Source organism: Staurois parvus, unplaced genomic scaffold (assembly GCF_062004578.1).
Source record: "Staurois parvus isolate SC_StPar_1 unplaced genomic scaffold, SC_StPar_1.0 ptg001428l, whole genome shotgun sequence".
NCBI classification, from domain to species: Eukaryota; Metazoa; Chordata; class Amphibia; order Anura; family Ranidae; genus Staurois; species Staurois parvus.
Window position 1 is genome coordinate 266,564 of NW_028319224.1, and position 16,430 is coordinate 282,993.

At 47.7% G+C, this 16,430-nt stretch overlaps 1 protein-coding gene across 1 annotated transcript in view; it reads left to right on the forward strand.

Moving 5' to 3' along the window:
• SLIT1 (slit guidance ligand 1) overlaps positions 1-16,430 on the forward strand; it is a 615,356-nt gene that overhangs the window by 80,459 nt on the left and 518,467 nt on the right. Inside the window, exon 3 of the mRNA XM_089662084.1 lies at positions 8,209-8,280. Within this exon, the coding sequence (XP_089518210.1) occupies positions 8,209-8,280 (72 nt within the window). The remainder of the gene's footprint in view (positions 1-8,208; positions 8,281-16,430) is intronic.

Sequence of the window (16,430 nt, forward strand, 5' to 3'; positions counted from 1 at the left end):
TACCTATCCATGGCACCACACTAGCCATTTGATAGCCTTCCCGGTGCTGCCATGTTCCCTTCCGGGTGCCTATCCATGGCAGCACACTAGTCACATGATAGCCTTCCCGGCACTTCCATGTTCCCTTCCAGGTGCCTATCCATGGCAGCACACTAGTCACCTGATAGCCTTCCCAGCACTGCCATGTTCCCTTCCAGGTGCCTATCCATGGCAGCACACTAGTCACCTGATAGCCTTCCCGGCACTGCCATGTTCCCTTCCAGGTGCCTATCCATGGCAGCACACTAGTCACCTGATAGCCTTCCCGGCACTGCCATGTTCCCTTCCAGGTACCTATCCATGGCACTACACTAGCCATCTGATAGCCTTCCCGGTGCTGCCATGTTCCCTTCCGGGTGCCTATCCATGGCAGCACACTAGTCACATGATAGCCTTCCCGGCACTTCCATGTTCCCTTCCAGGTGCCTATCCATGGCAGCACACTAGTCACATGATAGCCTTCCCGGTGCTGCCATGTTCCCTTCCGGGTGCCTATCCATGGCACCACACTAGCCATCTGATAGCCTTCCCGGTGCTGCCATGTTCCCTTCCGGGTGCCTATCCATGGCAGCACACTAGTCACATGATAGCCTTCCCGGCACTTCCATGTTCCCTTCCGGGTGCCTATCCATGGCAGCACACTAGTCACATGATAGCCTTCCCAAATACTTTTGATAAACAGGGAAAAACATTTTCCTTCCCTGGAGACAATAGACACCCCCACAGTAACAATAGACACCCCCCAGCAAAAATAGATCCCCCACACAACAATAGACCCTCCCCCATCAACAATGGACCCCCCTCAACAAAACACCACCCCAGCAACAATAGACTCCTAGCAGCTAGCATCAATAGATCCTCCAGAAGCAAGCAATAATACACTCCTCCCTCAACAGTGGATCCCTCCCAGCAACAACTGACCCCCATAGCAAGATAAGCCCCCCTACAACAATAGATCCCCCACTAGCAACAGTAGAACTCCACATCAACAATAGACGCCCATGCAAAAATAGATTCCCACCAGTGATAATAGATCCCCCAGCAGCCAGCATCAATAGATCCTCCATCACCCCTTGCCTCTACATAAATGAATTGCTGGAGGTGTCGCTTTCCCCCCGCGTTCTCACTGGAAAAAAGCCCTGATCTCATCAGACTCTAGTTGTATGTGATTTATGTACTCTTGATGTTGCGTGTAATCAGAATGTTTCCATTATGGATGGATGCCATTGGGTTGAATCCATTGCTGTCCTCTTGTGTGCAAGGACCCTTCCAGCGTCTTCTACAAGGACATAACGAAGGCGTTCATTTTCTCTGCAGCCTGACTCTTCCATTACTTGTTTATTGTGCATGATGATGAGATCAGGACACCATCATATGACCTTGTAGTGACCATCCCGTAATGAACCGCTAACATGTTCACTGTGCACATCACTGGAGACCCTGAGAGATGCGAGGAACCAGATGCATGTGATTCATCTTACTACCAATGTGCCGGGTCAATGTTGATAATTGCTGCCGCGTGATGTGTTCATAGTAAGATACATTCGATAACATACAGAACAGGATGGGACATGGCTTTATGTAAAGAAGAAATCTCACATCCATGTCTATGATTGTGTTCTGTTCCCCAGGAGGCATAGTACATGTAGTACTTCACTCCATCTTCTTGTGTGGTGACTAAGGCTAGCTGTGAGGTCAGACAGGGTGCTGTCTTCTCCCTCAACGGCCATTCCAACGATGGAGCTAGCAAGGAGATGACTGCTTCATGGCACATTTCTCCATCTCCAAGCACTTTCCAGCTTTCCTGGAACATAGTAGTTGACAAGCCTCCCTCCCCCTGCATTCATCCTTCCTTTATGGCAGTCTAACAACGCAGCTAGCAAGGAGATGACTGCTTCGACAGATGGCACATTTCTCCATCTCCAAGCACTTGCCTGCCTGCCTAGAACATTTTAGTTGATAAGCCCTCACGCATTCATCATTCATCCTCCCTAAATGACAGTCCAACAACGCCGCTAGCAAGGAAATGGCTGCTTGGACAGATGACACGTTTCTCCATCTCCAGGCACTTGCCTACTTGCCTGGAATATCTGGAATATTGTACTTGACAAACGCCCACGCATTCATCATTCATCCTCCCTACACAGCAGTCCGACAACACAGCTGGCAAGGAGATCACCGCTTCGATAGATGGCACATTTCTCCATCTCCAAGCACTTTCCAGCTTGCCTGGAACATAGTAGTTGACAAGCCCCTCTCCGCCTGCATTCATCATTCATCCTTCCTCTATGGCAGTCCAACAACACAGCTAGCAAGGAGATGACTGCTTTGACAGATGGCACATTTCTCTATCTCCAAGCACTGGCCTACTTGCCTAGAACATTTTAGTTGATATGATAAGCCCTCATGCATTCATCCTCCCTAAATGACAGTCCAACAACGCCGCTAGCAAGGAAATGGCTGCTTGGACAGATGACACGTCTCTCCATCTCCAAGCACTTGCCTGCTTGCCTGGAACATTTTAGTTGACAAACACCCACACATTCATCATTCATCCTCCCTACACAGCAGTCCAGCAACACAGCTAGCAAGGACATGACAGCGTCAACAGATGGCACATTTCTCCACCTCCAAGCACTTTTCAGCTTGCCTGGAACATAGTAGTTGACAAACCCCCCTCCCCCTGCATTCATCCTTCATCCTTCCTCTATGGCAGTCCAACAACACAGCTAGCAAGGAGATGGCTGCTTTGATAGACAACACATTTCTACATCTCCAGGCACTTGCCTGGAACATTTCAGTTGGCAAGCCCCCCAAGGTCTTCATTTCCTCCTTCCACGGTAGTCCGACAACACAGCCAACAAGGAGATGGCTGATTTGACAGATGACAAATATTTCTACATCTCCAAGCACTTTCCCGCTTGCCTGGAACATTAGTTGACAAGCGTCTCACCCTGCATTCATCATTCATCCTCCCTTGAGAACACAGCTAGCAAGGAGATGGCTGCTTTGACAGATGACACATTTCTCTCTCACTTTCCTGGAACACTTCATTTGTCTTGGACAAGTGCTTAGAGATGGAGAAAAGTATCATCTGTCAAAGCAGCCATCTCCTTGCTAGCTGTGTTATCCGATTGCTAATGAGGGAGGATGAATGCAAAGGGAGAGGCTTGTCAATGAATGTTCCAGGCAAGCTAACAAGTGCTTGGAGATAGATAAATGTGTCGTCTCTCAAAGCAGCCATCTCCTTGCTAGCTGTGTTGTCGCACTGCCATAGTGGGAAGATGAATGATGAATGTAGGGCAAGGGGAGCTTGTCAGGCACTTGTTACAGGCAAGTTGACAAGTGCTTGGAGATAGATAAATATGTCATCTGTCAAAGCATCCAACTCTTTGCTAGCTGTGTTATCGGACTGCTTATGAAGGAAGATTAATGCAAGAGGAGAGGCTTGTCAACGAATGTTCCAGGCAAGCTGGCAAGAGCTTGGAGATAGATAAATGTGTCATCTGTCAAAGCATCCAACTCTTTGCTAGCTGTGTTATCGGACTGCTTATGAAGGAAGATGAATGCAAGAGGAGAGGCTTGTCAACGAATGTTCCAGGCAAGCTGATAAGAGCTTGGAGATAGATAAATGTGTCACCTCTCAAAGCAGCCATCTCCTTGCTAGCTGTGTTGTCGCACTGCCATAGTGGGAGGATGAATGATGAATGTAGGGGAAGGGAAGCTGGTCAGGCACTTGTACCAGGCAAGCTGACAAGTGCTTGGAGATAGATAAATGTGTCACCAGTCAAAGCAGCCATCTCCTTGCTAGCTGTGTTGTCAGACTGCTAATGAGGGAGGATGAATGATGAATGCAGGAGGAGGGGGGCTTGTCAACTAAAGTTTCAGGCAAGCAGGAAAGTTCTTGCAGATGGAAAATGTGTCACCTCTCAAAGCAACCATCTCCTTGATAGCTGGATTGTCAGATTGCCATGGAGGGAGGAAGAACTATGTATGATGAATGTAGGGCGAGGGGGGGCTTGTCAACTAAAATGTTCCAGGAAAGCTGGCGAGAGCTTGGAGATGGAGATCTTCTTGCTAGCTGTGTTGTTAGAGGTGAGAGGGGTGCCTTAATCGACCTTCCAGCTAGCTTTGGATAGCACATAGGAGGGTGGTCCCAAGCACTGTAGGTACTTTGTCCCCTGGAAAACAGAACACATTAGGAACCTCTTCTTTAAGAGCTCTTTCACATGGACATTCCATCAGTCTGTTTCTGACTCATTATGAGGGATAAAAAGCGGACTGCAATGCATCCCTGTGAGTAGCCAGGTACACGTGGATATGCATCCATTTACATCCGGCTCCATTCAGATTCATCTGACTAATTGCAATAAATTTGCAACAGGGTCCAATTTTGTGGATCTGACCACGTGTGGCTTAGCTAGCGAACTTGTCACCCAGAGGCCCGTTACACTGGTAGTCAGTGAAGATGTGACCCCCCCAGTGAAGTGACCTGCTGTCATTAGACCTCCTTGTTCTTATCTTAGACTACAGAATGATTATCCTTTATGTTGTAGAGATCTGAGCATAAGAGAGGCTGCGTAGTTTAGCAAAAGACACTAGGCAGGGCTTACACCACTGATGTGTGTTGTCAGCCCACAGGACTTGTTTTTCGATATCCACGCTCTGTCCCAACAGATGCACCAGAACCTCTAGTAGTTGGGTGCAGTACAGCATGGTGGTGCCAATGTGAGGTAGAGGCTGGTCCACAAGGGCAGGCTGTAAGGGTGTCACCAGATTTAAGTCTAGCCCTGCAAATCTATGGCAGGCTGAGGTTGGATGGGGCTGAACGATGGGCCAGGTGGTACCAGCGTTTAGGACCGTGTCCGTTCAGGGATGAGGTTCCAGAACACAGGTATTCTTGGTACAGCGTTCAGCCCTGTCTGGCTGCAGCCTACCATAGATTTTGACAGGCCTCCTCCAGAGGGGCTGAATGCTGCACCTGTCCCTCCTGATGGCAACCCCATGCAAGGGGACATGATCAAGGCTGATATTAGAAACCACGGGGCCCCATACATCCAACCTGACAGGCCCCCACACACACACACACAGTTCACCATGCTTCAGTTATGAACGAACACTGATTTATCAGAACCAATCACTCATTGTGTTCATTCAGGAAAGGAAGGGGCTGGTAAATGTGACATATTTACCGGACCCTTCCCTCACTCTCCATCCTGAAGGATCCTATTGTATGCTTGCAGATCCCGGTGGGAAGGAGAGCAGGGAGGTCAACAGCGCTGTGGGGGACACATGGGTCCTGGGCAGCAGGGGGAAACGTATGGTGCACAGAGCAGTTGATGGGTGTGGTGGGGGAACTGATCCCCTGTATGGCTCTCTCTGCAGCAGCTGAAAGCCAGCGGGAGGGAGAGGAGCTTTCAGCTGCTGCAGAGAGACCCATACAGGGGATCGGTTCCAGAAATTCCTCCCCTCACCGTGCCGATCACCCTCCCTGCCCACATCCAATTTACCGAGCTACCTGGGTCCCTCCTGTTGGCCTGGGCCCCGTACAGGAGACCTGGTGGTACCCCCTTATGCACGGCCCTGGACATGACCATGTATGATATTCCATATTGTGAATGTTGCACCGTGGTCAGTATTTTGCATTGCTTAGAGGAGCCTCTATTTAATGGACAATTGCACACATTTCCTTCTAATAGATTTGCTGTCTGCTTTACATTTTCGCATGCTGAAAACAATAGTCTGGAAATTAATCACACCCCCCATGAAGCCGAACATTGTACTTCTCCGAAAATGAAAAGGTCGCACAAATGTTCTGAGAATGGTTCTGCCACCAAGGATGGTGGACAACGTATGTCTTTTTATACCTCCGGGACATTCGGGAACAATAATTAATGATTCACACATTTGACACATTTGACACATTTGACACATTTGATTATAGTAATAAGGGAGTTAGTATTTCCATATAAGGAACATTTGGAAGTTTTAGCTAAAATTGGTTCGGTTACCAAATTCTAATGAATGGATCTGTGGAGCCACCTACCTGGAGTTCATACCCTTACAGTTCAGTTTTCATTCGGCTTTTGATGGTGTGTTAAATGTGTGTCGATGCATGTTTTGCACATGTGTTGATGTGTGTCTTTATTGAGTTTCCATTTGGCATGTTTTTTTTTCTATGTTGGCCAAAAAATCTATATAGGCTTTGTTACCAGGGGCTGAAAAGGCATGCCAAATGCATCATACGTGCTTTTTCTTGAAGCCCATTGACTTCACATTTCATGCATTTTGAAGCCAATGACAGTCAGGGAACTAACATGCTTTGAAGGAGAGGTCAGCCATGACAGCCAGGGAACTAGCATGTTTAGAGGGAGAGGTCAGCCATGACAGCCAGGAAACTAGCATGCTCAGAGGGAGAGGTCAGTCATAAAAGCCAGTGTCTTAAGACGTTTAGAAGGAGAGTTCATGCATGGCTGTCAGGGAACTAACATGCTTTGAAGGAGAGGTCAGCCATGACAGCCAGGGAACTAGTATGTTTAGAGGGAGAGGTCAGCCATGACAGCCAGGAACAGGGGCGGACTGACCATTTGGAAACTCGGCACTGCCCGAGGGCCCGGGGTCAGTAGCGGGCCCCATGAGATGCCTCTGGTACCTTTTCCATAGGCTTTTTTGAGTTTGGGCAAGGACACAGGGGCCCCATGATCCCCTATTGCCCAGGGGCCCCATGAGTTGTCAGTCCGCCCCTGGCCAGGAAACTAGCATTCTCAGAGGGAGAGGTCAGTGATAAAAGCCAGTGTCCTAAGATGTTTAGAAGAATAGTTCAGCCATGGCAGTCAGGAAACTAGCATGCTTTGAAGGAGAGGTCAGCCATGACGGCCAGGAAACCAGGGGAGGATTGACCATTCGAGCACTCAGGCACTGCCCGTAGGGGGTCCCATGAGCTGCTCCTGGTACTTTTTATAGTTTTTTTTGGGTGTGGTTTGAGTGTGGACGAGGACACACCTGCACTCCTGCAGGAAACTGGCATGTTTAAGGGGAGAGGTCAGCCATGACAGCCAGGGAACTGGTATGTTTAGATGGAGAGGTCAGGCATGAAAACCAGGGAACTAGCATGTGTAGAAGAAGAGGTTGGCCATGACAGTCAGGGAATTTCCATTTTTCAAGGGAAAGGTCAGCCATAACAGCCAGGGAACTAGCATGTTTAGAGGAAAAGGTCAGCCATGACAGCCAGGGAGCTAGCATGTTTAAAGGGGAAGGTCAGCCATGACAGTCTGGGAACTAGCATGTTTAGAAGGAGAGGTCAGCCATGAATGTCAAGGAACTAGCATATTTGGAGGAAGAGGTCAGCCATGACGTCCAGGGAACTAGCATGTTTAGAAGGAGAGGTCAGCCATGACAGTGGAGGAAGAGGTCAGCCATGACAGCCAGGAAACTAGCGTGTTTGGAGGGAGAGGTCAGCCATGACATCCAGGGAACTAGCATGCTCAAAGGGCGAGGTCAGTCATAACAGCCAGGGTCCTAAGATGTTTAGAAGGAGAGTTCAGCCATAACAGCCAGGAAACTAGCATGTTTAGAGGAAAAGGTCAGCCATGACAGCCAGGGAGCTAGCATGTTTAAAGGGGAAGGTCAGCCATGACAGTCTGGGAACTAGCATGTTTAGAAGGAGAGGTCAGCCATGAATGTCAAGGAACTAGCATATTTGGAGGAAGAGGTCAGCCATGACGTCCAGGGAACTAGCATGTTTAGAAGGAGAGGTCAGCCATGACAGTGGAGGAAGAGGTCAGCCATGACAGCCAGGAAACTAGCGTGTTTGGAGGGAGAGGTCAGCCATGACATCCAGGGAACTAGCATGCTCAAAGGGCGAGGTCAGTCATAACAGCCAGGGTCCTAAGATGTTTAGAAGGAGAGTTCAGCCATAACAGTCAGGAAACTAGCATGTTTAGAAGGAGAGGTCAGCCATAACAGCCAGGGCCCTAGAATGTTTAGAAGGAGAGGTCAGCCATGGCAGCCAGGAAACTAGCATGTTTAGAGGGAAAGTTCAGACACGGCAGTCATGAAAATATGTTTGGAAGGGGGAGGTCAGCCATGACATGTTTTATCATTGCGGGATTCCATTGACGTGTATGTTGTTGCAGTGGGACTTACAGATGTTTTCTATTTCGTTCCCAGGCAGCTGATGGAGAATCAGATTATCAGTGTGGAGCGTGGAGCATTTGATGACATGAAGGAACTGGAAAGGCTGTGAGTGCTCATATCCTACTTCATTATTCTGCTTATCGTTTTCCTGAATTACCTGGAGACAGTTGGCTCATTCTGCTCCACCACCAATTACTCCTCAGACTTGTCCTCTCGATGTACCTTCACAACAGGATTGTGGGAGTTACCAGTGGTGGTGGTCTCTTGTACCTCCGGGGAATACACTGCGGTGTACATGAGAGGTGTAAAGAAGACACAGAGCACACATAGCGTGGTACTCTGGTCTGCCTTTTCTCAAACGTTTTACCAGTGAGGAACCCATAAAATCAGGGATCCCCTGTTAATAAATATTATATCTACAGCTCACGCAATATTAGTGTGAATTACATCGTGGCTATAAGAATGAATAAAAGAAATGTGGTGCACTTAGCCTATATAACACAAAGGGATGCTCTAATAGACAAAATTATTTATAATAATAATAAAATGAAATAAATTATAATAATGACCAGAAAAGAAAATTGTGGTGACCCTTTACATTGGAGGTCAGTGGAAGAGGTGTCCCCTTAAACTGGTGGTCAGTAGGAGAGGCTTTCCATTCCATTGGTGGTCAGTAGGAGAGGTATTCAATTCCATTGGTGGTCATAAGGAGAGGTGTTCCATTCCATTGGTGGTAAGTAGAAGAGGTGTCCCCTTCCACTGATGGTCAGTAGGAGAGGTTACATTCCATTGGTGGTCAGTAAGAGAAGTGTTCCATTCCATTGGTGGTCAGTAAGAGAGGTGTTCAAATCCATCGGTGGTCAGAAGGAGGTGTTCCATTCCATTGGTGGTCAGTAAGAGACCTGATCACCGCCATTGGTGATTAGTGGGAGAGGTTGTTGGTCCATTGATGGTCGTTGGGAGAACTCTCCCCTTCCATTGATAGTCACTGGAAGAGGTGTCCCCCTCCACTGATGGTCAGTAGGAGAGGTTACATTCCATTGGTGGTCAGTAAGAGAGGTGTTCCAATCCATTGGTGGTCAGCAGGAAAGGTGTTCCCTTCCATTGGTAGTCAGTGGAAGAGGTGTCCCATTCCATTAATGGTCAGTAGGAGAGGTTTCCCCTTCCATTGGTAGTCAGTAGAAAGGTGTTCCCTTTCATTGATGGTCAGTAGGAGAGCTATTCTCTTCCATTGGTGGTTAGTGGGAGAGGTGTTCCACTGCATTGGTGGTCAGTAGGAGAGGTTTCCCCTTCCATTGATGGTCAGTAGGAGAGGTGTTCCATTACCTTGGTGATCAATAGGAGAGGTGTTCAGTTCCATTGGTGGTTAGTAGGAGAGGTGTTCCATTACATTGGTGGTCAATAGGAGAGGTGTTCAGTTCCATTGGTGGTCAGTAGAAGAGGTGTTCCACTCCATTGGTGGTCAGTAGGAGAGCTGTTCCCCACCATTGGTGATTAGTGGGAGAGGTTGTTGGTCCATTGATGGTCGTTGGGAGAACTCTCCCGTTCCATTGATGGTCACTGGAAGAGGTGCCCCCTTCCTTTGGTGGTCAGTGGGAGAGGTGTCTCGTTACATTGATAGAGGGAGAGGTGTCCCTTTACTGTGATGGTCAAAATAAGAGGTGTTATCTTCATTTCCATTATCATTATTGTGGATCACAATCTCACTTGAGAGCTGCCACAAAACAATAGGCACAAGTCTAGCCTGCTGCTTAAATAATCAGATTAGTAAACTGTCACCTTATTCCTAAAAGGAAAAACATGCAGTACGAAACAAAGAGATGTATTGGTTAAAGCATTCCCCATCATGTTTCAACGATAAATGTTAGTACTGGCTTTTCCAGAAGGTTATACAGTATCTTAGAGCAGTGTGGGGATTGGTTGGAACGTACCTCAGATTTTCTGCTGTCTACATCTCCACTGGGGCGCTTTCTCTTACTTCTTGTTTCAAAGACAATGGTCTCTCGGAAAGCAAGTGATGAAGAAATCTCCCAATAACCACCAGGAAAAACTTAAAAGATGTTCTGGCCCTTTCCTCTTGTTACCTCAACAAAATTGGGCTGGAGTTACACTTTAAATTCACTAGAAATGCATAGCTCTAAACTGCCCCTCATTTTAGAGGGACCGTCCATCTTTTGAGTCCAAACCCCTCTGTCCCTGGTGCAGCTGTCACGTACCTGATAGGAGACTGAAATGACGAGGTCGGCCTCACTTGTGTCACTAGCCCTGACCCCACTGGAGGTAGAACAGAGGGTGTCTAGGGACCAGGGGGACAAGAGCGCCAGTAGATGTTGTTTGCAGCTCTTGCAGTTGGAGACTTTGGAAGACTGATGGACCTCCAATTCAGGATCAGTATTAATATGCAGAGCTGGTATGGTGGGTCGCCAGGTGTGCACCAGAGCAAGGCAGGAAGCTGGTATAGGAGACAGGAGCAGTGTCAAAGGAATAGCCGGGGTCATCAATGGTCGGACAGCGAGGTACCAAATCAGAAGCAAGCCAAAGTCAGGAGCAGAGCCGAAGTCAGGAACCAGTATCAAGCAAGAGAGGAATCAGAGTCAGGTCAGGAACAAGCCGGGTCAGCAACAAGGAAATCACATAGGAACGAGCAGGAAACGGGGAACAGCTGAAGACCAATCAGCACTCAGCACAGGCAGAGGCACCTTTTAAATAGTCCGTCTGGCGCCAATCTTCGCCGTGCATGTGCGTGATCGTGCATATTTCTGTGCGCACGTGCACGTCTATTCGCCAACCGTCTCACGGGAATTCCTTTATAGCAGCCTTCGTTGTCCCTCCGTTCGGTCTGATGTGTACATCTGTATACAAAATGTACCATTTTACTACCAACAGTGTTAAGCCGCACTAAAGTTTTTATCTAACTTCTCTGTTGCTACATTTGTTCAACAGAAGAACTAGAGCACCAAAAACTCATATAATAACGGATGGTAGCTCTTGCCAACTTGCTTAGCTCCCAGCTGTCCATTATCTGGAGGGGCTGTCCTTCTTTTGAGTCCAAATCCCTCTGTCCCTCGTGCAGCCTCCGTTGTCCCTCTTTTTGTTCTGATGTGTACATCTCTGTACAAAATGTACAATTTTACTACCAATATAAAGGGGGAAATAAAAGTTAAAAAAAAAAGCATTTGTGTGGTTTAGCCAATTGTTTTTTGCATGTTAGATTTTTGTGGTTTGTGTAACTGGTACTGAGGTATAGACGTGTCCTTTACCTACATACGTGTGCTCAAAGGTGTCGCCCTTTATCGTTTCAGAAATGTGGGAGGTATGGAAATGTACAAGTGTTTTTTAATGTAAAAGTGTATTCATTTTGTAGAAATGATTTAGTGTCACACACAGGGCCGCATCTAAACCTATCTGATCTGGGGGGGGGCAGTAAAAAAAGTCAGGAGGCATAATATCTACACTGTGAGTCACTGACAATCTGTCACACAGTGTCTTGATCTGGGAAACAATATTATGTATCAGATTATTAGATTAGGGTAATTAAACAAAACTTGTTCCCCCTTACATTAGATGTCCTATCGGAGTCCCCCTTTATATCGGGAGTCCTCATCAGTCCTTCTTAGGATTATGACTACACAGCAAAGTCCCCCTTTACATCAGGCTCCCATCAGAGTACACCCTTACATCAGTGTCCCCATCAGACTGCCCCCTTATATCTGGATTCCCACCAAAGTGAACCGTTACATCAGGATCCCCATCAAAGTGCCCCCTTACATCAGGTGTCCCCATCAGATTGCCCACTTACATCAGGATCATCATCAAAGTGCCCCCTTACCTCAGGTGTCCCCATCAGAGCACCCCCTTACATCAATGTCCCTAATAGAGCCAGTCCTTACATCAGTTGTCCTCATAAGAGTGTCCCCTTGCATATAATCAGTAATCCCTATCAGAGTGCCCCCTTACATCAGGTGTCCCCATCAGAGTTCCCCCTTACATCAGGTGTCCTCATCAGAGCACCCCCTTACATCAATGTCCCTAATAGAGCCCCTCCTTACATCAGTTGTCCTCATAAGAGTGTTCCCTTGCATATGATCAGTAATCCCCATCAGAGTGCCCCCTTACATCAGGGCCCCCTTCAAAGTTCCCCTTTACATTAGGTGTTCCCATCAAGAGTGCCCTCTTACATCAGGTGTCACCATCAGACTGCACCCTTACATCAAGACCCCCATCAAAATGCCCCCTTACATTAGAATCTCCATCAAAATGCCCCCTTACATTAGAATCTCCATCAAAATGCCTCCTTACATTAGAATCTCCATCAAAGTGCCCCCTTCCATTAGGTGCCTCCATCAGAGCGCCCCCTTACATCAATGTCCCTAATAGAGCCCCTTCTTACATCAGTTGTCCGCATGAGAGTGTTCCCTTGCATATGATCAGTTATCCCCATCAGAGTGCCCCCTTACTTCAGGTGTCCCCATAAGAGTTCCCCCTTACATCAGTTGTCCCCATCAGAGTTCCCCCTTACATCAGTGGTCCTCATAAGAGTGTCCCCTTGCATATGATCAGTAATCCCCATCAGAGTGCCCCCTTACATCACCTGTCTGCATCAGAATGGTTCATGGATCAGTGGATGCACTTTCAGAGATTTGGGAAGGCGCAAGTAAAATCTGGGGGAGCACATCCCACCCCAGCACCCCCCTAGATCTGACCCTGGTCACAGACCCCATACCCACAGCAGTCTTTCCTTGATGATTATGTTAGGACACGAGTTACAATAAGCTTTCTGTTGGGTAATGCAGTAAATGAGATTCCATTAAATGTCAGAATCAAATGTACTGGCTGTGATTTGAACAGATAACCTTTTTGTAACTGTGAACATCACAAGCATGACTTTCATAGTAGGTCACAATGTTTCTACTTTATAACCAGCCTGACTTTTGCTGGAATGATCTGTTAAGACATGTCTATGAAGGTTCTCGTTTATCCAGGTCATGGTACATCTAGTAGTAGTTGGTCACGGTCAACTGGACTTGTTCTGTACTGCTGAAGACGTGTCATAGCTTCTCAAAGCCTCTTCTTCAGTTCTAATGAGTGTCAGGAAAATACTCCTTTTTGGTTTGGAGACCGCACTGGACTGACCGAATTGGTCGCTGGTTCAGGGTGGTTGGTTATGCAGACGGGTTGTAAGGACTCCTTCAGGTAGGAAAGTGCCCCATGGTGAGGAGAGGTCATGGACCCTCTTGGGTCTTGGGATGCTGCCTTTTTGCCATAGCCTTAAGGTCGTTTCCGCATGGAAGACCGTGAGGAAAGGAGGAAAGGAGGAGTGCCCGGTATTCAAAAGAATTGCGAGTTTGGAGTTTCGAGAATTTTTATTGAGAGTAGCAATAAGTACATTAAAGCAACGCATTTTGGGAGAAAGGGTTTCCTCTTCTTCAGGGCTGTTGCTGCATTTTAGTTGAGTGGGAGTAAACCCCAAACCCCATGTATGTCTACGAGATTGTCTGAAGTAGGCTGGTGGAGTGACAGTTGTGGTTGCAAGGACAGATGTTAAAGGGGGAGTAAACTCCCTTGGTTGACTTTTACCTATAGGTAGGCTTATGATAAGGCTTACCTATAGGTACAGTCAGGGGCGGACTGACCATTTGGAAACTCGGGCACTGCTCGAGGGCCCGGGGTCAGTAGGGGGCCCCATGAGATGCCCCTGGTACCTTTCATAGGCTTTTTTGGGTATGGTTTGAGTGTGGGCTTTTTTGAGTTTGGGCAAGGACACAGGGGCCCCATGATCCCCTATTGCCCGGGGGCCCCATGAGTTGTCAGTCCGCCCCTGGGTACGGTAGATATCTCCTAAATGTCCACCGTTTAGGAGATATTTACTCTGGCAGCAGCCAGTGACATCACCAACGCATGCGCTCTAAAGGAAAGGCATTCCCATGCCGTTCCTTCAGAGCCCTGTGCCGTAAAGGGTAACTCCTGGAAGCATGCGCGGGAGTGACATCACAGCTCAGCCATTCATACTGCCGAATCCCGCGAACCTGGAAGGTAGACCAGATTGAAGAGGGAGGCATCGATAGCAGTGACAGTGAACCACTGGAGGGGTTCCTTTTCAGGTAGGTTTGTCATAATGTGCTAGTATGCATATTAGCACATTATGGTTTAAACTGCCCGGGGCCCAAATTTTAATTTTTTTTGCTGTAGTTTACTGACGCTTTTATAATGAGACTCTTACCTGTCCAGGGATCCAGCATTGTCCTTACCGGGACAAACGGTTCCTTGGCGGTCATTGGGTCCCCGGCGCTGCCATGTTGACTGTGGGAAGCCATCTGTGAGTTCCTGCGACTTCGCACCAGCATGCGCGAGCCATGCTGCGCTCTATGAATGGTCCCGCAGTCTCCTAAGACACAGAAGGTTTTGGGGGGGGGGATTCTGCTATAATTGCCTAAGCTGTAGGAGCTGTTACCTGCCAGAAAGAGATAACCACAAAGAATCGTCAAAAGTGAAAGAGGAGAGGGAGGAGAAGGATCAGCGGAACTTCCCCTCTTAAGATGAAGTTCCACTTTAAGAAATGGGATATTCTTTCGAAGACATTGAGGCACACATTTTGAACACAGAGAGCAACTGGATCATAAGAGGTGTGAAAGAGGCCATCAACATCAACCGGGAACAACCATCCCTTAACAGAGTCTACACCATCTGTTCTCCACATATAATGTCTTATATGTGGAGATTTGACAAGGGTTTACATCTTCAGTGTAAATCTCAAGATTAGCACCTATGAAGCCTTCCTGACACCAAGGATGGGATTATGTAACTAGAACAGGGAGCTTCCACAACTTTCACACTTTTCATCCTGTTCTTGGCCAATCAACATTTGCCTTGACACCGCATGGATCATAATGTTATCTTTCATCCACAAGCACTTAGCTCTGTTGATTCAACAATATCTTTTATTGGTTTGAAAAGGTTCATGGTGAGGAATGGGGTTGGACAGTCTCACGTAGCATTTCTCAGCCAGGGTTCTTTGGAGTCCAGGGGTTTCTTTAGAGATTGCCAGGGGTTCCTTTAGCAATGAGAAAATACACCTCTCAGATAAGTACCTACCAACACTAGCTATCTGTATGTAGCACCCTCTGGTGTGCAGTTAGAGTTAGTTACTGGCTCACAGTAGTGTGGTGAGTCTGGGGAATTGCTTTGGGTTTACTTTAGGTCAGGCTGGAAGGCTTTACAGGTCAGGCCTCTGGTACCTCCTCCTGGCTCTAGAAGCTACCAGAAGATTCTAGAAGCTAGTAGGTGGAGGCAAGGAGGTGGTGATCAATCCCAGGAAGGAGGCTTGGCATTGTGGTTAGATGGGCTTATAAATATGAAAGAGCCTAGCCAACAAGAGGAGTCAGGTGATTGGGTGGAAGATCAAGTGCTGAGAATCGTGAGGCCTGGGAGGGTACCCCAGGGAAGGGGGGCTCTGCCTCTGGACTGGAGCTGAGGGAGGAAGGAAAGAAAGCTGGAAAGAGGAATCTCCACTACCCTGCAGTCTGAAGAAGGAGACTGCCTGCCCAGCCTGGGAAGTCTAGAACAGCGAAAGGTCTGGAAGCATTCTCATCTATGGCAGCAGGATACAAGGGGCAGTGTGAGTACCTCTACAAACCCAGGGCCTACAAGGGAGAGGGCTGCCAGATGCAATATCCAGCAAGCTTTTATTAGGGCAGAGTCACGGCTACCTTAATCCCTTGCTCTGGGACACAGTTCAAGGCTAGCAGGTGGGATGGTGGTATTGCTTACTTGGACTTTGGGAGTTCACTCAAGGGGACCTAGTGCTCCTTAAAGTAACATTGCTACTGATCCTTAAAGGGACTGATACCAATGCGGTGGGAGTAACGCCCAGGATCCATTATTCTTGTACATAGCGTAGGAAGTTTTGTCATAAAGTTGTTTTACCAAGTCATCCCATAAGCCCCATTCCCTATCCAAGTTGTTTACCCTCAATGAAACAACAAAAACAAGCCCACGGACTGGATTTCTGACTATGTGTGTCTGCTGAAAATGCATGTTGCCTGGCTGTGCAGGAATAGGGGGGTCCAAGAATCCAGCAGCTCCTCAGAGGGTAACACTACATGTAAGAAGGAAAATGTTCTGATCATAAATGTAACGGTCATGCTACCTAATGACTATCACGGTAATGTACCATAGGTTGTAGATATAGTAATTCTAGCACCCTCCTAGTTAGCTAGGTGGAGCTCTTGTTCAGTTGATAGAGAGGAGAGCTGAGT